The sequence below is a fragment of the Syzygium oleosum genome, unplaced genomic scaffold, assembly GCF_021117445.2.
Source record: "Syzygium oleosum isolate NSW1041296 unplaced genomic scaffold, Sole_v2.1 Sole_v2.03, whole genome shotgun sequence".
In the NCBI taxonomy this organism is placed as follows: Eukaryota; Viridiplantae; Streptophyta; class Magnoliopsida; order Myrtales; family Myrtaceae; genus Syzygium; species Syzygium oleosum.
The window spans coordinates 17,999,253-18,023,824 of NW_026607487.1; the positions used below are offsets into that span (position 1 = coordinate 17,999,253).

General features: G+C 42.0%; 1 protein-coding gene across 4 annotated transcripts; it reads left to right on the forward strand.

Annotated features, from left to right (window-relative positions):
- The first annotated feature begins 466 nt into the window (after positions 1-466).
- LOC115672139 (protein DETOXIFICATION 29) lies at positions 467-19,672 on the forward strand. Of its 4 annotated transcripts, XM_056309687.1 has the most exons (9): positions 467-709; positions 14,711-14,948; positions 15,238-15,779; positions 16,371-16,457; positions 18,353-18,409; positions 18,482-18,720; positions 18,818-18,936; positions 19,073-19,159; positions 19,252-19,672. In XM_056309687.1, exons 1-9 carry the CDS (start codon positions 567-569, stop codon positions 19,333-19,335), a joined length of 1,596 nt encoding a protein of 531 aa, XP_056165662.1. In that variant the 5' UTR covers positions 467-566; the 3' UTR covers positions 19,336-19,672. The 4 variants fall into 4 exon arrangements, with proteins under 4 accessions (XP_056165662.1, XP_030449779.1, XP_030449778.1 ...); XM_030593919.2 differs by lacking the exons at positions 14,711-14,948; positions 15,238-15,779; positions 16,371-16,457; ... (3 more) ...; positions 19,073-19,159; positions 19,252-19,672 and adding exons at positions 1,358-1,899; positions 2,890-2,976; positions 4,542-4,598; ... (2 more) ...; positions 5,255-5,341; positions 5,434-5,811 and having other exon boundaries at positions 475-947; XM_030593918.2 differs by lacking the exon at positions 467-709 and having other exon boundaries at positions 14,392-14,948.
- The last annotated feature ends 4,900 nt before the right edge of the window (positions 19,673-24,572 follow it).

Sequence of the window (24,572 nt, forward strand, 5' to 3'; positions counted from 1 at the left end):
TGAAATAAAATAGAAAAGGTACCGAAAGGGCATTAGAGTAATCTAGTGTAACCAAGTCCCCAAATTCATAATTTTTGGTTCGTAGGAGTTACTTTACTTGGGTTTTTAATCGTGGCGACTCCAAAATGAAAGATCTTGCATGTTAAATAACGTGAACATAAGTTGCGAATTGGTATAAGCTTGGGAGAGCCCGAGTAAAGTCTAGGCTTAATAATCCATTAGGTGAACCCCTATGTGGTGCATCGCGGGAGGTTAGGTCGCGACAAACTGCAAAAATCCAACTCGGACCATCCTATCTCCAGTCTGAAATTCACATCCCACTGTGCATATATATTATATAAATTATATATATAGGTAGTAATAATAATTATTCTATAGTCATGCAGAAGAATACCAGACCAATTTCTCCTCCACAGTCCTTGTAATATAAACCTCTCCCGAGCACTATCCCATCACAGCTCTCTCTCTCTCTCTCTCTCTCTCTCTCTCTCTCTCTCTATCTCTCTCTCTCTCTCTCTCGGCAGCAGCAGCAGCGCTGAGATTGCTACCGTTGTTGCTGCTGAGACATGAAGAATGGTAGGCAGCCCCTCCTCTCGCCTGCCGAGAAGGCTGGCCTAGCCGATCAAAACTTCGGCGGCGACCATGCCCGGGACCAGCAGACGATTGTCGCGAACCTGCCGCTCTCGACCACTGTCAACGACGCCTTCACCTTCACGCCACAAGCCGACGACATCCCGCTGATCAAGGGGCCCCGCGACTTCTTCCGGGAGTTTACCAAGGAGTCCAAGAAGCTGTGGTTCCTCGCCGGCCCCGCCATCTTCACCTCCATCTGCCAGTACTCCCTCGGCGCCGTCACCCAGGTCTTCGCCGGCCACGTCGGCACCCTCGACCTCGCCGCCGTCTCCGTCGAGAACTCCGTCATCGCCGGCTTCTCCTTCGGTGTCATGGTATATACGTCTATATATGCGTTCGCCTGTTCCTGAAACTGACGTGACTATAGAAGATATAAACACATCTCAGTTCTGCGGGCAATTTTTTTTTATTTTTAAATTCTTATGGCATATTCATCGTGTTTGAAATGGAGCTAATATGAATATTCCGAATTACGAATCATCAATCGATGTCAAATCGCGAAGACAAAAATCCTGCTACTAAGTTCACATTGAGAGCTGATTGATTGATTTCGCGCATTAATCACGAGTGTTTATAATTGGGAAGTGCACTAGAGAAGCAGGTGATAAAATGATTTTTTTATAAATAAATTCCGAGAATCCACACATGTAGCTTTGTCCGATTGTCAGTTCGAGTTCATGTGCCGAATACGGGATAATGAATTTGCTCGCAATGAATTTGGCAGCTCGGGATGGGAAGTGCGCTGGAGACGCTGTGCGGGCAGGCTTACGGGGCAGGGCAGCTCGACATGCTGGGCATATACATGCAGCGGTCGTGGGTGATCCTCAACACGACGGCGGTCGCGCTCTGCTTCCTCTACATCTTCGCGGCGAAGCTCCTGCGGCTGATCGGGCAGACGGCGGCGATCTCGGAGGAGGCGGGGGAGTTTGCGGTCTGGATGATCCCGCAGCTGTTCGCGTACGCGATGAACTTCCCAATCGCCAAGTTCCTGCAGGCCCAGAGCAAGATCATGGTGATGGCGGTCATCGCCGCTGTGGTGCTGGTGCTCCACACCGTGTTCAGCTGGCTGCTGATGCTGAAGCTCGGGTGGGGGCTCGTCGGGGCCGCCATCGTGCTCGACGCGTCGTGGGTGGTCATCGTGGTGGCTCAGCTCGCCTACATATTCAGCGGCACGTGCGGGAGGGCCTGGACGGGGTTCTCTTGGAAGGCGTTCGAGAACCTGTGGGGGTTCGTAAGGCTGTCCCTCGCTTCGGCCGTCATGCTCTGGTAACAAGCTCCGCTTTAACATCTTAACGATATCTGTCACCGCGAACTCGTCTTTAACAGCCCTAAGCCGTGGTTGCTAGCTGAGAGAATAAGCTACAGATGCATTTAGGACCGGATCAAGCTCTGCAAAAGCACACCTTTCTTTCGTGGTTTATAGAACAGTCAAGACTGATGGTTGCGGCCCTGAAGATAGATAGTACATCTTGCGCTGTCCGACGAAAGACGTATCAAAACTTGCTTTCTTTTCTCCTCCTTCATGCTCTACCAGTCTTTAGCATGATCAAGCGAGAGAAGCTTTTGATGCTGTGGGACTTTCTGTTCTCTGACTTGGGGCCGGCCCCGTGAGAGCGACCCGGCAATCCCGTGCTTTTGCGACGGGTTAATGAGTGATTCTTAAACCGCTTAGATCAATACCATCTAGACCGTTAGCTATTTGAAATCTGGCCATGTGCCCCGCGTAATCGACGATCAAGATACACTCGATCCGCTGTGCACTATGGATGAATTCTCTCACGTGGTTGGTGCTCATTTTGTATATTTTAACATGAGTTTACCTAACCACCGGAATTCCCGGTGACCACCCTTCCTACTTGAGAAGGAGAAGGTGAGGAGTTTAAATCACCACCTTCTTAGAGGAATTAGGGGTGGAGACGTTTAGTTTCAAATGTGGGTTTCGACTCTCACGCCGGATAACAGTTTGAAAGTGAATTGAAATTTAGGGTAGGACAAATTTAAAAAAAAAAAAAAAACATGCGTTTACCTAAAAATGATAGGAAAAGATGATGAAAAAAAATGAAAAGGACAGGCAGAAAGATTCCCTCGACCTTTATTATTTATGTCTTAATCATGTAAGTAGATTCTGAGCGGAGTTAATGCAGCATTTATGAGACGATATCTTAGCCGAGGGTCCATTTTATGTAGTTAAATTAATGACAATGGAATTTCACGTGCCTTCTCTTTTCTTTGTTTTTTTGGTTCTTCTGGTGGCAGCTTGGAGGTATGGTATTTCATGGCGCTCATTCTGTTCGCGGGTTACCTGAAGAATGCGGAGATTTCGGTGGATGCTCTGTCTATCTGGTAACAGTTCCTTTCCCCCTTTCCTTGTGTATCAGTCTTCTTTCTTCGGGGGTTATCAATTCTTGAGAAGGTCGGAAGGCCAAATCACTTGAGAAATGCAATAAATATAAAGATTGAGTGTGCGTTTGTTTCACGGAAAATGTAACGTTTTTAGAAATTATTTTTCGGAAAATCATTTTTAAGGAAAATAGTTGGTTTTCCTTTGTTTAGTGATATGTGATCGAAAATATTTTCTAGTATTTGGATATCATTTGAAAATTGATTTCAATCCCATGATTTTATCTCAAGCAAAAAAATAATTAGAATTTTTAAATATTGTTATTTTTTAAAATAAAAAAGAAAAAGAAAATAAAGAAAAGAATAAAATAAAATATCAAAAAAGTAAAACACTTTTCTAATTTTATATTTGAATATTTTTCTTGATCGGAAAATATTTTTGATTGACTAATCATTTTTTGCGAATCTGAAAAATGAAATCCAGAAAAACACTTTTCCTGGAGCAACGCACCTGAGTTGTTTTTTTTCTTGAGCAGTGTTTTCTATTTTCTTTGTTCTTTTCGAGAAAGACAAAGCTGCTTTTGATATTACTGATGATTCAGAAGCGAGATGACAGGTTTCTGACAGTCTGTCGTTTCCTGCAAGAACCACATTTGACTAACGTTGTGAGACACCATTGTCGAACCTAGAATGGCAGTGACTGTGCGGTTCACTCCAGCTCTTTTCGATACCAACAAGCGATATCAATGTAACCCACGCTATGCTTATAGAACTGGGATTTTACTAGAAATGGTTCTGTAGTGACGATGAATCCAAGGCCGAAGTTCGACAAGGTTTTCCATCGAAGATGCAAGTTTTAGGAACTTCGTTAGATGCGTTTGGGGTTTCATGCGTTTTCACCTGATTTGTCCCCCGTGGATTTAGTTGCCGTTTACAGTGGAGATTGGCTTAATTAGCACAAAGAGGTGTCCTAGAATAAATTTAACACCAGATATCAAGTGATTTAATCTCGAACTGCCCACCTACCAGTTTGACAGAAGAGAGACTGATAACCTATTCGGCTTCCGTGACATCACAAACTGAGTAGCACAAGAAGGTTTCATTTGCTGTAAAGTCCAACTTACTTCTGGGATGTGCACTTGTTCTCTTTCTTGTAGGTTCGATCGATAGTTAAGGTTTGATCATCATTAGTTGTTCTGTCTTTTGTCTCTAACGTTTTCTTACAGCACCAAACGACCTAATATTGTTCAGATGGAATAACTGGCTCTCTCATGTTTTTTCTTTGTCGTATATTCCTTGTCTTCTTCTGTTGCTGGTTCAATTAAAGGAGAACGGCAAAGTTGCATTTTTTTAAAGACGCAGATTTGTTAAATTTTACATATAGAGGACCCACACACACGACACGGATGTTTCTATTTGGTAACTGGAGTACACATTTTTCGGTTTACACTTGGTAGCTGTGTTAAAACATAATTGGATAAGATTAATGTGATTGAGGTGCAGTTTGACGGTGCAGTTCGATTCGTGGTTCTGATGTTTGATTTGGTGCTCCGTATCTGATATTGCAGCATGAACATACTGGGGTGGGCACTCATGGAGGCTCTTGGAATGAATGCAGCCATAAGGTTGGTACTAGAATTATAGGCTCTCCGGAAAAATCTCTCTGCATCTGAAACGGTTTCTTGGTTGTCGCAGTGTGAGGGTGTCAAATGAACTCGGAGCAGCTCATCCAAGAACGGCAAAGTTCTCGCTCTTAGTGGCCGTGATCTCCTCGTTCATGATAGGTCTGGTCTTATCGGCGATCTTGCTCGCCACTCAGGACATATATCCGTCCCTATTCTCGAGCGACACGTCCGTCCAGGATCTGGTCAAGGAGCTCACGCCAGTGCTGGCCTTTTGCATTGTCATCAATAACGTCCAGCCAGTGCTCTCCGGTAGATTTTCCAGTCTTTCTTTCATCTCTTTAGCTATCGGTTTGCCAACTATAGAAATGTTACATGTGCAACTGTCCTACTCTTCTTAACAGGCGTGGCCGTCGGAGCTGGATGGCAAGCTGCAGTCGCATATGTGAACATTGCCTGCTACTATCTATTTGGAGTTCCCCTGGGTCTGATCTTTGGTTATAAGCTAAGCTGGGGTGTCAAGGTAAGTTTCCAGTCGCGTTCAATCATCTTAGAAGTAGAAGTTCCACTCTTTGCAGTAATTTATCCCCAATTTGATAAATCAAAAACAATGCAAGACAGTCAGAAACCGATCACTTATAAATATCACTGATATGCAGGGGATCTGGTGCGGAATGCTGACGGGTACAGTAGTGCAAACATGTGTGCTCATCTTCATGGTTTATAGGACGAACTGGACCAAAGAGGTAAAACGTCCTTTTTTTTATGCCTCTGTATGTTCAAAGATATGAATGCTTCAGGAATAGGTGGAAGCTCATCGTTGTCTCTGCGCTTTCAGGCTTCCATTGCTGAAGAAAGGATAAGAACTTGGGGAGGTCCTTCAGCAGAGCAGCGACAGGCAGAGAACGACTTAGAGAAATAAAACAGATCCCAATAACTCACCAGGAATGAAAATTTTGGCGAAGATGACCCTCACTGTAGCCAGTCGCAACTTGACGAGGCAATGCGAGCATTCATCGCTGGATTCATTTGCTGTTCAACAAATTCCGACGGCCATCGGAGATCTTATCGGCCCCCTAATTCCGAGAGAAACCTCAGTCACACGAGTCATTTAGTTACACCGAGTCAATTGCAGTATTTAACAAGCCATTTCATGTTTTTTCATCTCGCTGGCGATTGAAAATCTTGGCTAAACAATCATCCTCAGTTTTAAATACCGATTCGTCTTGTCTATACTCTGTCCGGAAAATTAATTCGCAAAATCATGGCAAGCCCAGAGAAGCCCGAATCATATAAAAATGTGAATGTCATTACTCGGGAATGGTAGTGTTTTGGCAGAATTTCTCCCGCGATATAGCAAAATGAAAAACGCTAGTCAATGTGTGCAATGAGCCTGTCAGTAGTCTGTTAGAGCCTTGTCCATCAATAATGAGTCTGTCGGTCATCCAAGTCAGTAGTCGTCTGAGTCAGTGGTCCTAAAAGTCTATGTATGTTGAGTCCGTGGATAATTATTGGTGATACTTAGAATTACACCAATAATTGATTGTTTGTGCAGTCATTCGTGCCTATATAAGGCAATGCTTGTAATATTTGAAGGCAGATTTGCGCCTCAGAAAAGTCTTGAGAAATACAACTTGTGTGCATTATGAGTCTCTAAATCTTCACTTCTTCCTTAATGTCTGGTTTAATTCTTTAAACAAGCGTATGTGTGCTGATTAGTCCTATTAGTATGCTATGTACTTGCTATAATATGAAACCTGTGCATCAAAAGTCTATTACTATAAAGCAGTTCTAAAGTGCGAATCAAAATTCGAAGGGGGCTTGGTGGCTAAAAGACAATCCCTTTTATAAAGGCTTGGAGAGCTGTTTATATGTAGGATAACATACTTGTTAGCCTCGTCTTCGTTTTTCTTGATTTACATCTTAGCACCCATTTGATGGCATTTGATTTGTGCCTGGGGGACTCCTCAATAGCTTGATGATGGTATTTATAGTAGTTATGCCATAACTGCTTCCAAGCGGTTTCTAGCGGTTGCATCCATGTTTCTTTGCTTTCAAAAGTTTCGTGCCCAAGTTTTCATGATGCCATGATCTAATGTTTATGCAGTTATACCTCAGAAAGTGCATATAAGTTGCTCCCCGATCTCGATTGCTTCACTTTCCAGTAACTTTAAACTTGTAAATTAAATCTCGACAGTCCTTGTGCATTTAGCCTTTTTCTAACACTTTGGTCACTCATTGATCCTTATTTGTCGACACTCTCGTCGATTGTCTTTTCACCAAACGTCGTCGTAAGTCAACAACCGGCTGGTAACAATCATTGATGGTGACATTCATAGATACCGATTCTAGTCGTCAACAATGGGTCGTGTGTTCCTTAATTTTTATGCTCTCCGTGTCTACCCATGTCGACGGCCATGACAACTTTTGGTGTAAACAAATAGTAACTGTACTAAAACGTGAGTACGATCCTCATTAAGCACACCTAAATTTATGCAAAATTTATGTCGCCGTATTACTGCCCCCTCAATAACAGGAAGAATAACGCCGTAAAGATGCTGTGTTTTATTGTTTTGCAATTTAGTTCCGGCTCTTCAGAACATGAGAACCAGTACAAAGACCCCCTCTCCCTTCCCTGTTCTTGCCCAACACTCACTGACTTCGACTACTAAGTCCCTGACTCTTACCAATTAATTTCCACCTCCTCCAACAGCAACAGTATACGTCATGACCAAAAAGAAAGGGAAAGAAAGAACAGCAAAAGTGTATATGAGCCGTCTGCGCGATTCCGCTATTGATACTTTGCTTTTGCATAAGAAAAACTTCTCCTCCCACTTGAATAAGAGTCTGCCATGTATTGACACAAGGGGTTAGATATAGTGGCCGTCGCTTGAACTACAGTATCGCCCCAAGACATTAGCCAACAAATATCGCTCAGAATCTACATTAATTTAGGACGGCATTTTTGAGTGCTCAAAACTATGTTTCTCATGTTCTAATGACATTTTTGAGTAGGATAGATTATCTGTTCTGAAGTAACACACTCTTTTGCACTTAAACGATAACCTCATAAAATGCTCATACTTTTGAGAAAGATTTTGCATGATTATTCTGCCTGTTCAAGTTATCAATGTCCTTCAACCAAAAAAAAAAAGTTATCAATCTCCATGGGGAATTAATTTAGTTTGGCAATTCGTGAATAATGTGGAGTTTTTGAAAGCTAAATAAGACGTGTGAGGATGACGAAAGGTAAGCCTTATCCTATACACAATTACCTATTTATATACCGTGGGATGAGTGGAAAAATTTAATGTCTATAAGGTTAAGGGTAACCTCGCGAAAGGTACGTAGACCAAAATGATGAGAGGCATTTCATTTCTCTATCCTAAACACTGCAGGTAAACCGTTGTTTAATTCATTTGAGCCTGAGTATTTGGAGAATTCTTTCAATTTACCCCCGTAAAGAATCACTCCACATTGGGGCGGAATGGAGGTAAAGTTGGCTTTACGAGGTGAGAAAAATGAATAAAACTTTCTTGCCTTCACTTATATCAATCTTTGAGTGCCTAATGCTAATGAATTCCAACAAGAATTTAAGTGCCTGGAGATGATGAAGAGCCTTTCTTTTGCTATTCTATACAATTTTTATCCATTTCACAGACTAATTAAGCCTACAAATACATTTCTCAAAATCTAGTTGGTGATCATCCCCACGTTAGGGCAAGGCAGATGAGTTATTGCATTAAAACATCATGGTCCGGAGCATCGCTTAAAGGTGAAGATCCCAAGAGTCTAAAAAGGCTGAATTGTTTGAGAGCTTATGGTACGGTAAAAACCAAAGTTTGGCAGGTCCATGAGTGCACTACAAGAAATGTGTCAATAGAAAAAACACACAAAAGAAAGAAAGAAAGAAAAAAACATAATGTTAAAAAGAGAGTAAAAAAAAAGTGAAAAATGAAGAAATAAGTGTACTAGAAATCCTATATCTTGTCACAAAAGTGTAATCGAATCCTAAAACTTACAAAAAAAAATGCAATTGAATCCTTCCGTTAAAACTTGTTAAATTGATACAACTGAATCATTCCGTTCAGACTTGGCTAACAGAAAATGCCGACATGGTTTTTTTAATTAATTTCTCTATTATACGTGGCGATGACGTGGCTACAATAACGTCGTTTTCGTCCAAACATACATTACGCTCCTTATAAAGTCTCTTTAGATTATGTCACTTTAGTTAATGTAGGATCTTCAAATGTTAAAATCTTCGCCCGAACAAGTGCAAGCAAGATTGTTTCTATCTCATTTTGCAAGGTTCTTAACTTGTAAACCCAGCAGAGATTATGAATGATGAATATTTCTTTCAAAAGCATAATTGAAATATCCCATTTCAATAAGTCATTGATCAAGTTTACATTACAGCCCTCATAAAAGACTTCTCAGATTAGTAAGGTCGTACCGCTTGCAAGAAAACTCTGACTTTTATTGACATGATCATAAAGGTAAGAGCAAGTGTTTCTCCTTTTCTTGCATCAATGGTTGGGACAAAATAGCCTTCAAAATGAGAGTGAGTGAAAAACCCTTTCAATTCGAAAGTCTCTCATTTAGCATTTTCAAGAAATCCACGTTCTGAAAAAATTGTCTTTTAATGATTATTCCAGCAATGGAAATTTGGGGACGCGAGCATGGTAAAATCCTATGCATAAACCTCAATTAAGTTGATAAACCCTAATGAATATTGAAATGTGCATTTTAGAATAGCCTTGATTGTTTATTTCTTTGATGGATGCATACTTGCTTTAATTGTGTGTAAAAGGCAAGTACATCGTTCCCCAGAGTTGTTCTGGTACTTGGGTTATCCAGGTGCTTCCATTTCAGGGCTCGTTGCTTGTGCGACCGTTTGTTTAAAGAAATTTCCAAATACTTGTGGTTATCCAAGTGTTAGATTGTTTGTAGTATTTGTGGCTACCCAGGTTCTTCTTTTTCGAGCCCCATCCTTGTGCACTTGTATCCTCAAATTTTCAAATACCTGCGGTTATCCAAGCCTTTGAATGTTTTAAATACTTGTGGTTATCCAAGTGCTTCCTTTTCAAACCCCGTCACTTGGAAAGGTGTTTGTTTACAAAATTTTTAGATAACTGTGGTTATCCATGCTTTTGAATGTTTTTAGTACTTGTGGTTATCCGAATGCCTCCTTTTCAAGCCCAGTCGCTTGTACATGTGCTTGTTTAATGAAATTATCAATTACATGTGGTTATCCAGGTGTTTGAATGTTTTGAGTACTTGTGGTTATCCGGGTACTTCCTTTTCAAGCCCCATCGCTTGTGCGAGTGCTTGTTTCCTGATATTTGAGTGTTTGAAGTACTTGTGGTTATCCAAGTACTTCCTTTTTAAGCTCCGTCGTTTGTGTGGATGTTTGTTTACAGAATTTTTCAGCTACTTGTGGTTATCCAGGTTTTTGAATACTTTTGGTACTTGTGGTTATCGAGGTCCTTTTCTTTCAAGCCCCATTGCTTGTGCAGGTGCTTGTTTCATGAAATTTTCAAATACTTGTGGTCATCTAGGTGCTTGAATGTTTTAAGTACTTGTGATTATACAGGTGTCTCCTTTTCAAACCCCGTCGCTTGTGCGGGTGCTTGTTTCCTGGAATTTTCAAATACTCGTGGTCATCAAGGTGTTTGAATGTTTTAAGTAATTGTGGTTATCCGGGTGCCTCCTTTTCAAGCCCCATCATTTCTGTGGGCGGTTGTTTCTTGAAATTTCCAATTACTTGTGATCATTTAGGTGTTGAATGTTTTAAGTACCTTTGGTTATCCATGCTCTTTCTTTTCAAAATTCGTCACTTGTGCGGGCGCTTGTTCATGAAATTTTTAAATACTTATGGTTATTTAGGTGTTTGAATATTTTAAGTACTTGTGGTTATTTAGTTGCTTCCTTTTCAAGCTCCGTCGCTCGTGCAGGCGCTTGTTCACATAAATTTTCAAATAGTTGCAGTTAGCCAAGTGTTTGAATGTTTTTAAGTATTTGTGGTTATCTAAATGCTTCTTTTTCAAGCTCCGTCGCTTTTGCGGGCGCTTGCTTTCAAAAACTCTCATATTTATAGGTCATCCAGTTGTTTGATTGATCTAATCTTTTCTAGAATATGATGATTCCTAAGAAATTTTCGTATCCAAATATACTTTCCCGAAATTCCAAGTAAGTAATGACATGCGCGTATTCTATCTTTGCATTAGCAACTGCCTTTTCATCACATTTTACTGCACACATTACACTTCACTTTAGAAAATGGGCGTGGACCCATTGAGATCCATATTCCCAATAAAGAGATTCATTTCATTACATTGTATTTACATAGTCAAAATTTAGGTATCATTTGCACTTGTATGAAACCTTTGCAAGTTCCACTTCAACGAGGAGCAAATGTTAATACCTAAATTTTGGCGATCTATTTAGCCATAAAGGGAGATCTCAACCCCTAATATTTGCATGTTAGTAACATCTTTTCAATAACATTAAGCCCACATAAATTGCATTTTGACTGAACTAGTACAAGAAGGCTTTAAGCTTAATCAAATCATCTGGATTAAGCCTCAAAGAAAGTGAAAATTGGAAAACCCATTGAAGATTTATAGTGGTCGAAAATCACATGTGGTGAGCATAGGGTACCTAACTAAGGAAATGGATTCTTTGATTAAAAAAACTTGGAAAGTGACGAAGCTTATTTTGTGAAAATCTTGTGGGGCACAAGATTTCAGTCCATGAAAAGAAGGACATGGCAAATATGGGCGCACGGTCGAGAATATGATGCCAAAGCGTGCACTTATATAGAAGGAGAAAAAGACAATTTCCATTGATGCTCTGGTAAGAAAAAGGGTTATTTTAAGCAATGAAAATTCATCGTCCAGCTATTTTGGGAAGTGGGGTCTCGAAGAAGGCAACATAGCAAAAATCCTTGGTGAAGATTTGATGCTGAAAATCGCGAGTTTTGTTCGAGAGGGGTCTAATTCCAAAAAAAAAAAATCAACTTCAGGTCGAGTTGGTGTTTTTTTACGAGATAAAAAAAAGTTGCGGTCAGAATTGTCACTCGACCTAAAGTTTGTGCTTTTTTTTTTTAATTAGCCATTCAAAGAGGAAGGAAGAAGGTTCTGCAGTAGTGATTAACGGGCAAGCAAAATGAAGAACGTGGGAGAAATAAGACAGGAAAGAAAGGGAAAAAAACAGAGGATTGAGAGATTGGTATTCCTGGCCATATGTTCATGCCTCCACCATTTTCTCAATAAGGAGAGATATAAACATTCAAAGGAGACTGGGACGAGGGGGGACTCTCTTCTCGCTCGGCAAGAACACGCGCAAAGTGAGGGGTGCTGCAGACACTTTCGTAAGAACGAGGGCACACACAGGGAAGTAGAAAAGTTCAGAGGGGTTCTTTTCTTTCTAAGTCTTTGCTCGCGCGACCAAATAAATGTGCTGCGTCTCACGTTTCTGTTCTGAGCATCACCATCGCCACGTGCTGCTGTCTCACTGAGTTGTCTAGCTCTTTTCTGTTAGAATTACACGCATAAACACAACGAAATAGAGGGTAAAGACAAGAAAGAAAAATCGAGACATAAGGTTTTATCTAGTTTATCCTTAAACTAGGGTTACGTCCAGCAAAGAATTCCGCTATATTTAGTAGCTCCCATCTATCTATTTTACGAACCCAGTAACTATTCATGGACCTAAACCCAAATTACCAATAAAATACATGTCAAAACCACGCTAAAGCCAAGTCCGTCCCTAGCTGGTGGTAGCTTAGCGGCATTGGAACACAGACTAATATTATTGTTCAAAAGAGCACGAGTTCGAATCCACTTGTGATGATAGTGTGTGATTCTTGTGCCGGTGAATGGATTTCGAGACATCTGGCGCTCTAATAATCCTATGGTTATAAGTCCTTATAGCATCTACGAGTGAATTGAGTAACTATGACTCAATCCAAACATCCCGCATTAGGTGTGACATTGATAACATCCAAATAGTTTGCTAAGCCAGTCACCTCCATTTCACCCTTATGAAACTGTTTAGATTAGCAGTAGTAGTCGATATTTCGAAAATTTAAGAAATATACATAAGTGGAATATTTTACATCATCCAAAAATATTTTTTGATTATCGAAAAGGGTGGAAAGGGATGATTAACGTTTGCGACCTCCCTAAACTAAACATTAACGTGGGAGCTCCACACCCGCGATGAATATTTAGTTTGAGCAATTACTGCTACTTATTTTGAGCGAGCCCATCGCCTCGCCCACCGTGACACTAGCTGGAGCAAAAGAAAGAATCTTGAATTATTAAAGAAGCGCTCGCACACATCATTTCCAAGAATTGCCACACAGCTAAAAAGGAGCATAATTTGGAGCCTAACGAAAGCACATCGACGGGACTCGAGCAATAATTAGGTACTAAACAAAGTTCGTCTTCCATCATCACTCGTCAAAATAAGTCATCGACACATTTCTTAATTCATATTTAGTAAGCTAAGTTATTATACAAATTAATTATTTAGTAAATAGATCGTCATTGAATTTAAAATAATAAAACTCAAAATATCATGTATCCAGATTGATCTAGAATTAGATTGTAATTTGACCTTGATAAATACTAAGCTTCAAGTGGTTGGAAGTGCCTCCGTTGATTCAAACCGTGTCATAGCATTGATTGTATATAATACGAAAATAATCAGTGCATTGTAAAGTGCAAAAAAAATTTCACTTTTAGTTGCTTTGGCACTTGTTACAAAATTCAGAATATAGTAGCAAACTCCTCATTTATCTTCATATGAAGTAGATCTCACATCTCATGACCCTAAAAGAGATGGTTGAGCAGTTACACACTTGATGCAGACATACCAGGTTCAGTGTTCGAATACATGAACAGGGCAACTCGTGTTACCCGTGGCAAGTATGCGCAAAATCTTCTCTATTTTTCCTTTATCTTCCTTCTTTCTTTCTTTTATTTTTCCCCCTTTTTCCTCTCTGTCTCTCGTGCGTCTCGGTCCCTCAAATAGCTGAGCATCATTTTCTCGCTGTTCACTTTTCCTTTCCTTTTTCCTTTTTTGCTTTTCTCCTTTTTAACTTTTTCAAATCCATACTTTTCACTGACTGAGGGAGTGAAAATTGGACCCTTCGTTTTTTAAGCAAGAGAGAATCGAGCGACTAGATCTGAGAGCGACGGGTCTGAGCGAAGAGGGCGAGCGAATGGTTTAAGCTCGAGCGACCGGAAGAGGGCGAGCGAGCGAGGCACAGAACTTAGCAATAGAACTGAGCGAAGAGGTGGATGCTCTTGTGCAAAACGAGGAGAAGGGAAAGTAGAGCTAGGGTTTTCTTTTCTAAGAGGGGCGAAATTAGACTTTTGGTAAGCTTTCGAGGATATAGAAGGCAGCTATTGAAATTTCATTAATTGATGGAAGCTGCCTTCCGAAAATGCCGGAAACCAAAGCAGGTGGAGATTTGCCTTGGACTTTTAGCTTTGTCAAGGCTAGCTTTCACTCAAGACGGGAGCAACAAAGTTTATTAAACGCTCTTAATTCTTTCCCAAAAGATTTTAAAGGCCTGAAATCATTTGGAAAGCATAACCGAACTCACCAGAGATGATCAAGTGTGATTGGGAAAATGACTCTATAGGCCTGATTTGTATGTCCCTTGACATTGCGAGCCGATTTTTCTATTTTTTTGTACTTTATTGTTTTCGTTTTACAAACCGCAAGAGTCCAAATTGGACCGTCCTAACTACCATATTAAACTCCCATCCACTGTGAATACATATAGCAATAATGATATTAAACTATAGTCCCCCATATCATGCAGAAGAATACCAAGTGACTCTCTCCTCCACAGTCCTTGTTTAGTAATAATCTCTCTCTCTCTCTCTCTCTCTCTCTCGGCAGCAGTAACAACAACGCTAGGATTGCTGCTGCTGTTGCTGCTGAGTCATGGAGAATGGTAAGCAGCCACTCCTCTCGCCCGCCGAGGAGGCGGACCGAGCTGATCATGGCGTCGGCGGCAGCGACCATGCCCGCGACCAGCAGGTGATCATCACGAACCCGCCGCTGCTCTCGACCACTGCCAACGACGCCTTCACCTTCACGCCGCACGCCGACGACATCCCCCCGATCAAGGGGCCCCGCGACTTCCTCCGGGAGTTCGCCAAGGAGTCGAAGAAGCTGTGGTTCCTTGCCGGCCCCGCCATCTTCACCTCCATCTGCCGGTACTCCCTCGGCGCCATCACCCAGGTCTTCGCCGGCCACGTCGGCACCCTCGAGCTCGCCGCCGTCTCCGTCGAGAACTCCGTCATCGCCGGCTTCTCCTTCGGTGTCATGGTATGCACGCATATATTTTCGTTCGCGGTTTTCCTGTAACTGACGTGACTATAGTACACATCCCCACATCTCAGTTCTGCGTGCAATTTTTTAATTCAAACAGTATCGCACTGACAAGAATCCTGCTACTAAGATTACACGGAGAGTTGTTTGATTGATTGATTTTGCACATTAATCACGAGTGTTTGTATAGTGGAGAAGCAGAAGATAAATGAATTTTTTAGTCCGACTGTCGGTTCGAGTTGCGTGCCATACAGGATAATGAGTTTGCTTGCAATGAATCCGGCAGCTCGGGATGGGAAGCGCGCTGGAGACGCTGTGCGGGCAGGCCTACGGGGCGGGGCAGCTCGACATGCTGGGCATATACCTGCAGCGGTCGTGGGTGATCCTCAACACGACCGCCGTCGCGCTGTGCTTCCTGTACATCTTCTCGGCGAAGCTCCTGCGGCTGATCGGGCAGACGGCGGCGATCTCGAAGGAGGCGGGGATGTTCGCGGTCTGGATGATCCCGCAGCTGTTCGCGTACGCGATGAACTTCCCCATCGCCAAGTTCCTGCAGGCGCAGAGCAGGATCATGGTGATGGCGGTCATCACCGGGGCGGTGCTGGTGCTCCACACCGCGTTCAGCTGGCTGCTGATGCTGAAGCTCGGGTGGGGGCTCGTCGGGGCCGCCGTCGTGCTCGACGCGTCGTGGGTAGCCATCGTGGCGGCCCAGCTCGCCTACATATTCAGCGGGGCGTGCGGGAGGGCGTGGACGGGGTTCTCCTGGAAGGCGTTCGAGAACCTGTGGGGGTTCGTGAGGCTGTCCCTCGCTTCGGCCGTCATGCTCTGGTAACCAAGTTCCGCTTTAACATCTTTAGCCATCTCTGTCGCTGCAAGTTCAAGTTCTGCAGAAGCACGCCTTCTTTCGTGGTTCGTAGAACAGTGAAGGACGTGTCAAAACTTGCTTCTCCTCCTCCTTCGAGCGCTACAAGTCGTAAGCATGACCAAACGAGAGCGACCCGGCAATTTTTGCGCTTTCGACCGGTCAATGCATGTTTTTCTAGCCACTTTAGGACCAATACCGTCGGGACGATTTGATTATTCTGAATCTTCGCATGGCCTATAGCGTACTGCGGTGCGTGTTCTGCGTCCATTTCATATTGTATGAAGATGCTGCTCTTAACTTAAAATAACCCCCGACCTTTAGTTAGTGTGTATGTCTTAGTCTTAACCATATGATTGGATTCTGAGCTGAGTTAATGCGCAAGCATTTATGAGACGGGACCTTTGGCAATTAAAATCCTGACAATTGAGACAACTGGTATGATAGGAACAGATTCCTAGGAGAGGATACCTTCTCCGAGGATTGAATTTCACGTGCTTCTTCTCTTTTCTTTTCTTTTCTTTTCTTTGGTTTTTTACCTTCCTTTCTGGTGGCAGCTTGGAGGTATGGTATTTCATGGCGCTCATTCTGTTCGCGGGTTACCTGAAGAATGCAGAGATTTCGGTGGATGCCCTGTCTATCTGGTAACAGTTCCGTTCCCCCTTTCCTCGTGTACAAAATCTTCTTTCTTCGAGGGGTTATCAAATTCTTGAGAAGGTCGAAAGGCCAAATCACTTGAGAAATGGAATAAATAAGAAAAATTGAGTCGGGACATGTCGCTTCAATCCAACCACTCTCTGCGGCTTCTTAAATTAGCCTTGTTTTTTTTTTGTTGAGCAGTATTTTCCATTTTTATTTGTTCTTTCGAGAAAGGGATAATACCGTAAAAAAATAACTTAAATTATGTCTACTTTGATACAAATATTCTCAATCTTTTTGTGTCATAAAAAAGTCCGGAACTTATATCAGTAGGACTTAATATATCCTGAATGAAACTATGACAGAGGGTATGTATAAGTTTGGATTAAAAAAGTTCGAGGTACATGTGACACAATAAATAAGTTTAGGATTTTTGATAATATAAAAAAATTAGGATATTTATATCCCAGTAAGCATAGATTGAGAGTTTTTAGTGATATTTGTGCATCGAGAAAATTTAGCTCAAAAACAATATCATTGATGATTCAGAAGAAGTGAGACGATAGGTTTCTAACTAGGCGTAATCTACCACGTCACTCCATTTATTGGGCGACACGTGGCAACATGGGTCCCACTGTGCCCTTTTACCTTCTCCCCTCAGGGCTCACGTCACTCTCTCTTCTCCGTCAGTCTCTCTCCCCCCAGACTTTTCTCCCCACCGACAACAATTCTTGGTACTGCACTGCGGAGATTCTAGGTTTGATTGATGTAACTCTTTCTTATTCGCTCTCTAATTATTACAGGCTCACGAGAAAAACAAAAGAGCAATCTTTTTCATCGATGTCACCAAGAAAAGAGAGAAAAAATTAGAAAACAAGAAAAGAGTAAACACACGAAACAATCTCTACAACAGCTAGAAAAAGAAGAAAATCAGGGAACTCGGTCCATTGGGGTCTAGATCTTGGCCAAGAATAAAAGGTGTATAGTGGGATCCAAATGGACACGAGAGCTAAATGGCCAGAGATATATTGCTGACTTTGACAAGACAATTCTACCATATATTTTCTCGTACATCGTCGTCAAATTTAGAATGGCGATGACTGTTCGGTTTATAATAACTCTTTCTGATACCAACGGGCGATATCAATATGATCCACGCTTTGCTTATAGAACAGGGTTTGCTAGAAATGGTTCTGTAGTGATGAATCAAGGCCAAAGTTCGACAAGGTTGTCCATCTAAGATGCAAGTTTAAGAACTTCTTTAGATGCGTTTGGGGTTTCATGCATTTTCGCCCGATTTGTCCCCGGTGAATTTAGTTACCGTTTACAGTGGAAATTGGCTAAATTAGCACAAGAGGTGTCCTTGAACATATATAACACCAGATATCAAGTGATTTAATCTTGAACTGCCCACCTACCAGTTTGACGGAGAGAAAGAGAGATTGATTCAACGTCAAACGTGAGAATATGGCATTCGTCTGCTGAAAAGTCCCGACTTATTTCTAGTATGTGCACTGCTCTCTTTACTTGTAGGTTCGATCGATAGGTAAGGTTTGATCATCATTAGTTGTTCGTCTTTCGTCTCTTAACGTTTTCTAATAGCACCAAACAACCTATCATTGTTCAGATAAGATATTGACTCTCTCGTCTTGTCTTCTTTGTCGTGTATTCATCGTCTTCTTCTGTTGCATTTTTTTAAGACGAGGATTTGTTTTCAGTTATGTATACAGGACCCACACACACGACACAGATGTTTCTATTTGGTAACTGTAGTACACATTTTTTGGTTTACACTTGGTAACTGTGTTAAAACGTAATTGGATAAGATTAATGTGATTGCGGGTGCAGTTCGGTTCTTGGTTCTGATGTTTGATTTGATGCACTGTATCTGATGTTGCAGCATGAACATACTGGGGTGGACACTCATGGAGGCTCTTGGAATGAATGCAGCCATAAGGTTGGTACTAGAATTATAGGCCCTTCGGATAAATTTCTCTCCGTATCTGAAATGGTTTCTTGGTCATCGCAGTGTGAGGGTGTCGAATGAACTTGGAGCAGGTCATCCAAGAACAGCGAAGTTCTCGCTCGTGGTGGCCGTGATCTCCTCATTCATGGTAGGTCTGGTCTTATCGGCAATCTTGCTTGCCACTCAGAACATGTACCCGTCTCTATTCTCGAGCGACACGTCCGTCCAGGCTCTGGTCAAGGAGCTCACACCAGTGCTGGCCTTATGCATCGTCATCAATAATGTCCAACCAGTGCTCTCCGGTAGATTTTGCCAGTCTTAATTTCTTTCATCTTTGTAGCTATCGCTTTGCCAATTATAGAGATGTTACATGTGCAACGATCCAACTCCCCTTAACAGGCGTGGCTGTGGGAGCTGGATGGCAAGCTGTGGTCGCATATGTGAACGTTGCCTGCTATTATCTGTTTGGAGTTCCCCTGGGTCTGATCTTTGGTTATAAGCTAAACTGGGGTGTCAAAGTAAGTTTCCTTTCGTGCTCAATCATATTGGAAGTAAAAGTTCCACTCTTTGCAGTAATTTTACCTACGATTCGATAAACCAAAAGCAATGCAAGATAGCCGAAACTGATCACTTATTGATATCATTGATATGCAGGGGATCTGGTTCGGAATGCTAGCGGGTACAGTGGTGCAAACATGTGTGCTCATCTTCATGGTTTATAGGACGAACTGGAGCAAAGAGGTAAAACGTCTTTTCTTTATGCCTCTGTAATGCTCAAAGATATGAATGCTTCAGGAATAGGTGGAAGCTCATCGCTGTCTCTGCGCTTTCAGGCTTCAATTGCTGAAGAAAGGATAAGAAGATGGGGAGGTCCTTCAGAAGAGCAGCGACTCGCAGAGAACGACGTAGAGAAATAAAACAGAACCCAATAACTCACCAGGAATGAAAGAATTTTGGCAAAGATGACCCTCACTGTAGCCGGTTGCGACTTGACGGGGCAACTCATGAGATGCGAGCGTTCGTCGCCGGATTCATTTGCTGTTCAACAAATTCCAACGGCCATTGGAGGTCTTATTGGCCCCCTAATTCCAAGGAAAACCTCAGTCACAGTCATTTAGTCATTTAGGGTCTCTTTAGTAACGTTTCTGTTCCTAGAAATAATTTATATTCAGAAATAGTTTTTTCTATTTCTATTCCCTAGACGAGTTTCTGAGCAAAAAAACGTGTTTAGTAACTATACAAAATTTCTATTCCCGGAGTAGAAAAAGAACAAAAATGCGTTTAGTAGGATACTAAAAATTTCCACTCCCAATTTTTTCATTTAATTATAAAATTGTCGATGAAAACTTAACAATTCATGTTTGGATAAAATTGAACTAGAAATAGAATAAAAATATATTATGATATAGAATTGTATGACCTTAATATAATCATAAAGAAAATTATTCCTTATAGACAAAGCAAATACCGGATGTTGATCGAGGAAATTGTAGTTTAGCGTACTTAACAATTCATGTTTGAATAAAATTGGACTAGAAATAAAATAATAATATATTATGATATAGAATTGGATGACTTTAATACAATCATAAAGAAAATTTCTCTTTACAGACAAATTAAACATCAGGTAGTGATCAAGGAAATTGCAGTTTAGGGTGTAGGATTTTAGGATGTTGGTTCTGAGGTTTTGGTTTTGGGTTTTAGATTTGGATTTTATGGTTTAGGGTTTGGGATTTAGGTTTTAGAGTTTCGGGTTTGGGGTTTAGGGTTTTAGGTTTAGCATTTCGGGTTTCAGATTTTGTGGTTTAGGATTTAGGGATTCGGGTTTTGGGTACTAGGGTTTGGGATTTAGGGTATAGGAATTAGGGTTTAGGATTCGGGGTTTTGCAGTTTAACGTTTTAGGATTTAGGGTTTGAAATTACAATTTTAGAGTTTAGGTTTTAGGGTTTCGAGTTTGGAGTTTTGGGGTTTAGCGTTTAGCGTTTCGGGTTTTGGGTTTGGGATTTTGGGGTTTGGGATTTGGGTTTAGAATTTGGGGTTTAGAATTTAGAGTTTTGGGTTTTGGATTTTTCATTTTAGCATTATAGGTTTTAGGATTTGGGTATTGAGGTTTAAGGTGTTGGGGTTTTGGGTTTGAGGGTTAAGGTTTAGGATTTTGGGGTTTAGGGTTTGAGAGTTAAGGTTTAGGATTTTAGGGTTTAGGAATTGGGGTTTTAGGGTTTAGTATGAGAATATATTGTGAAAGAATGAGAGCTGATCTTGTTTCTCTATTGTTTCTTTTTTTTATTCTAGAAACAGAAAAGTATATTTTTTTTACTTCTTATTTCTATTCCAAATTTATTCCCTAACCACTTTTCTGTTCTGGGAAACAAAAAGCTAACTGACGTTACTAAGGGCCCGTTTGGCAACGCGCCAAATAGTGAAAATTTCTGTTCTTTTGTTCCTAAAATCAGTTTGGGAACAAAAATCCGTTTGTTAAAATTTTTGTTCCCGGGCACAATTTTGCCAAAAATTGATCCCAGAATCAGTTTTAAAATAGAATCAAGAAGCAAAAAAAAAGTAATTTCTTGATTCTGCAACAATTTTTCCGGAACTGATTCGTTTTGGTTTTCTTCTTTCTTTTTTATTTGTTCTTCATCTTCTTCCTGGCCCACCGCCGGCGACCGTCCACTGGCCCTCGCCTCCCCCGGCGAGGGTGGCCCTCGCCTCCCCCGGCGACGGCGAGGTCGGCCTTGCCCAAATCTGGCGAGGCCGACCTCACCGTCGCCACCCTCGACGACGGCAAGGTCGGCCACGCCAGATTTGGGCGAGATTGAGCCTCGCCCAGCCAAGGCGAGGCCGACCTCGCTGTTGCGGGGGGTGGCGACGGCGAGGTTGGCCTCGCTCGGCCATGGCGAGGTCAACCTCGCGTCACGAGGGGTGGCGACAGCGAGGTCGGCCTCGCCTTGGCCGAGCGAGGCTCAACCTCACCGTCGCGTGGGGTGGCGACGGCGAGGTCGGCCTCACCTTGGCCGGGCGAGGCTCGACCTCGTCGTGACCTGGCGAGGCCGACCTCGCCGTCGCCGGGGGTGGCGACGGCAAGGTCGGCCTCGCCTTGGCCGAGCGAGGCTCGACCTCGCCGTGATCTGGCGAGGGCCGCGACACCCTCGCCGACAATGGCCGCGACGCCCTCGTCGGCAATGGCCAAGGAAAAAAGGAAAAAAAAAAAAGAGAAAGAAATATTAAAATATTTAAAATATTATTAATAAAAATAAATTTTGTGTAGTTACCAAACGCATTTCTGTTCTTTTTCTATTCTAAGAATAGAAATTTTGGGCAGTTACCAAACGCCTTCAAATGCTTAGAAATTGTTCCCGGGCACAGAATAAAAAGGAATCATTTCGACTAGACTGCATTCGCAGGACAGAATGGTTGTCATGCTGCTGCCTAAATGAATTTCTGTTCTTTTTTCTATTCGGAACAAAAGAACAGAAAAACAGATAAATAAAAACGTTTCTAAACAAGCCCTTAGCTATACCGAGTCAATTGCAGTATTTAAAAAGCCATTTTATGTTTTTTCGTCTCCCTGGAAATTGAAGATCTTGGTTGATCAATCACCTTCAATTTTAAATACCCATTTTTTCTTGTCTATATTCTGTCCAAAAAATCAATTCGCAACGCATGGGAAGCCCAGAGCAACCAGAATTATAGGAAAATGTCAATGTCGTCACTCAAGAACGGTAGTAATTGTATTAAAACGCGCGTACGATCCTCATAAAGCGCACCTAAGTTTATGCAAAATTTATGTCGTCGTATCACTTGCCCACTTAATAACGGGACGAACAACGCGGTGAAGATGCCATATATTATTGTTTGCAATTTAGTTCTGATTCTCCAGAACATGAGAACCAGAACAAAGTCCCCCTCTCCCTTCCCTGTTCTTGCCCAACACTCACTAACTTCGACTACCAAGTCCCTGACTCTTACCAATTAATCTCCATATCCTCCAACGGCAATGGTATTCGTCATGGCCAAAAACGAAAGGGAAAGAAAGAACAGCAAAAGTATATATGAGCCATTTGTTCGACTCCGCTATTGATACTTTGCTTCTGCATAAGAAATAGCTGGACGTGGCCTGAAGGAAGAGATGTATCGAGTTTCCAACTGGCTAGAAGCATTCTCATGGCTGAGGAACTCCAACTGCCGATGAAGCGCTGAAGAAGAACCCATAACCAAACGTACTACTCGATAATCCACTTCATGTTTCATGCATTTGAAACACAATATCAGTCAGTGCCACACAGAACCTCTCCAAACTGATGGACTAACCAACCGTCTGATACACCGAAATCTAAGCCAGCAAACCAAAGAAGGCGATGAAAGGTCGGCCGCATATCAAAACGGACCAGTTGGGGTCCGACAGTAGGACCTCTCTGCTGGGAGATGTTCTTAAGTCGAAATACTGAATGGGCGACCAATGAACAAAACCTAAATTGGCTGGAGCTGGAGACATATCGAGATAGACAGGGAAATTGCGTTATGAGTTTATACCAGCACTTGGGATACACTTCACCTGCTATCTCTGAGCCGTGCGCGCTACAGGATGATGGTCTTGGTATTGCTAAAGGAACTTGGAGCGACCAAAGTTCCAGTGGACATGGATGATGAAACATGCCACGGAGACTATCTCTCAAATAATTTTCTCGCGTAAAATTCTTCCCGACTAAAAGGTTCTTGATTGCGGACATTTTCCTTACACCATGCCCATCGGAAACGAGATTCTTTTGAGGATGTTGTGACGAAGTCGTGGGGCAGGAGGAGTCACAGAACTTCGCTGGTCCGGAGACATTTCATACAAGAAATCTCCAACTCGCACTTTGCGTCATTGTAGAAACTAGAAATCCATGTCTGGCCGCGATTTTAGTAATGCATAGTCCTCCCCTGCCTACCAGCACTAGGCCCAGTCACAGGGTTGCAAGGAGCTATGATCATGGAAAGAACATCCGAAGCAAATCAGAACAAAGCCACAACTTCGGATTGCAAGAAATGGAGAGCAGCGAGGGGAAATAGTTATGCAGGCGGACATCTGCTCTTTGAAGCAGGAAATAACAGGGGGGTAGTGCAGTTATTCCCATTAGGCGACGCTGTTCCTTCTATTGAAATGACGGAAATGAGATAGCTTGCCCAAGGATATCTATACGAAGCCAGTGCGTTGGACCACGGGACATCGCGGCTCGACAGATATAAGAGGTAACAAACTGCAAACAACATCACGAATTTTATAAAAAGACCGAGTACTTTAGGCACGAAAATAATCCTCAAGCAAAGCTCTTAGGCAACACACACTTTAAACCAATGCATTTCATTTGGTGATTTCATAATCTACCATTAGATTATAAACGCAGAGATTGCGATTCCAAGAAATTACCTAACAAGCATGATTGAGGTTCCATTTGTTTCGCGGGAAATGAATAATTTGAAAAATATTTTTTTAGAAATGATCGCTTGTATCGCTTATGAAAATGAACGAACAGAAGATATCTTCATCGTCCACGAAAATGTATAAACATAAACTGTTGTCGATAACGAAACATCTTTCATTGGCCAACTAATTCAAACCAAACGTACTACTCGATAATCCACTTCATGTTTCAGGAAAAAGAAATTTCTAGATTATTCATTTTCCACGAAACAAACGTACGGATGGCATGATAAATTGAGATGACAGTGATAAAATGCTAGCTCCTAATATCTTCACCACATATATATCCCAACCGTCATGAAGTTCAAGTGCCAAAGTTTCATGCTGGACATGTCTACCCTGCTAAAGCAAAGTTTCCACAAGATCAGAATGAAAAAGAGCCAAACTAAGTCTGCATTGGAACCTCTGAAGGTCTCAAAAGATGGCAAACTCCTTAATCAGCATGCATATAAGATCAAACTAGCAGTATCCTTAGGCAACCCAAGACTTGATAGAAAGCAAAGTGGCAGGAAAAGCAGGCTCCAACCAAAGATTAAACATCAGACTTCCATCCCAAGCTACGTAACATACAGAGAAATCAATCCCTGGCATAAACTTATATCTGCCACAATCAAATTCCGCATACCATTATCGCGGCACATCATCGACATTCAAATAAGCTTCGGCACTTAAAACAACCGAACAGTCACGCA

Excerpts from the sequence above, each read along its gene's own strand:
- LOC115672139 (XM_030593918.2), top strand. The coding sequence starts at position 14,562 with ATGGAGAATGGTAAGCAGCCACTCCTCTCGCCCGCCGAGGAGGCGGAC. Across the intron at positions 18,721-18,817 it reads TGTCCAACCAGTGCTCTCCG|GCGTGGCTGTGGGAGCTGGA; the intron begins GTAGATTTTGCC and ends TCCCCTTAACAG. Across the intron at positions 18,937-19,072 it reads AGCTAAACTGGGGTGTCAAA|GGGATCTGGTTCGGAATGCT; the intron begins GTAAGTTTCCTT and ends ATTGATATGCAG.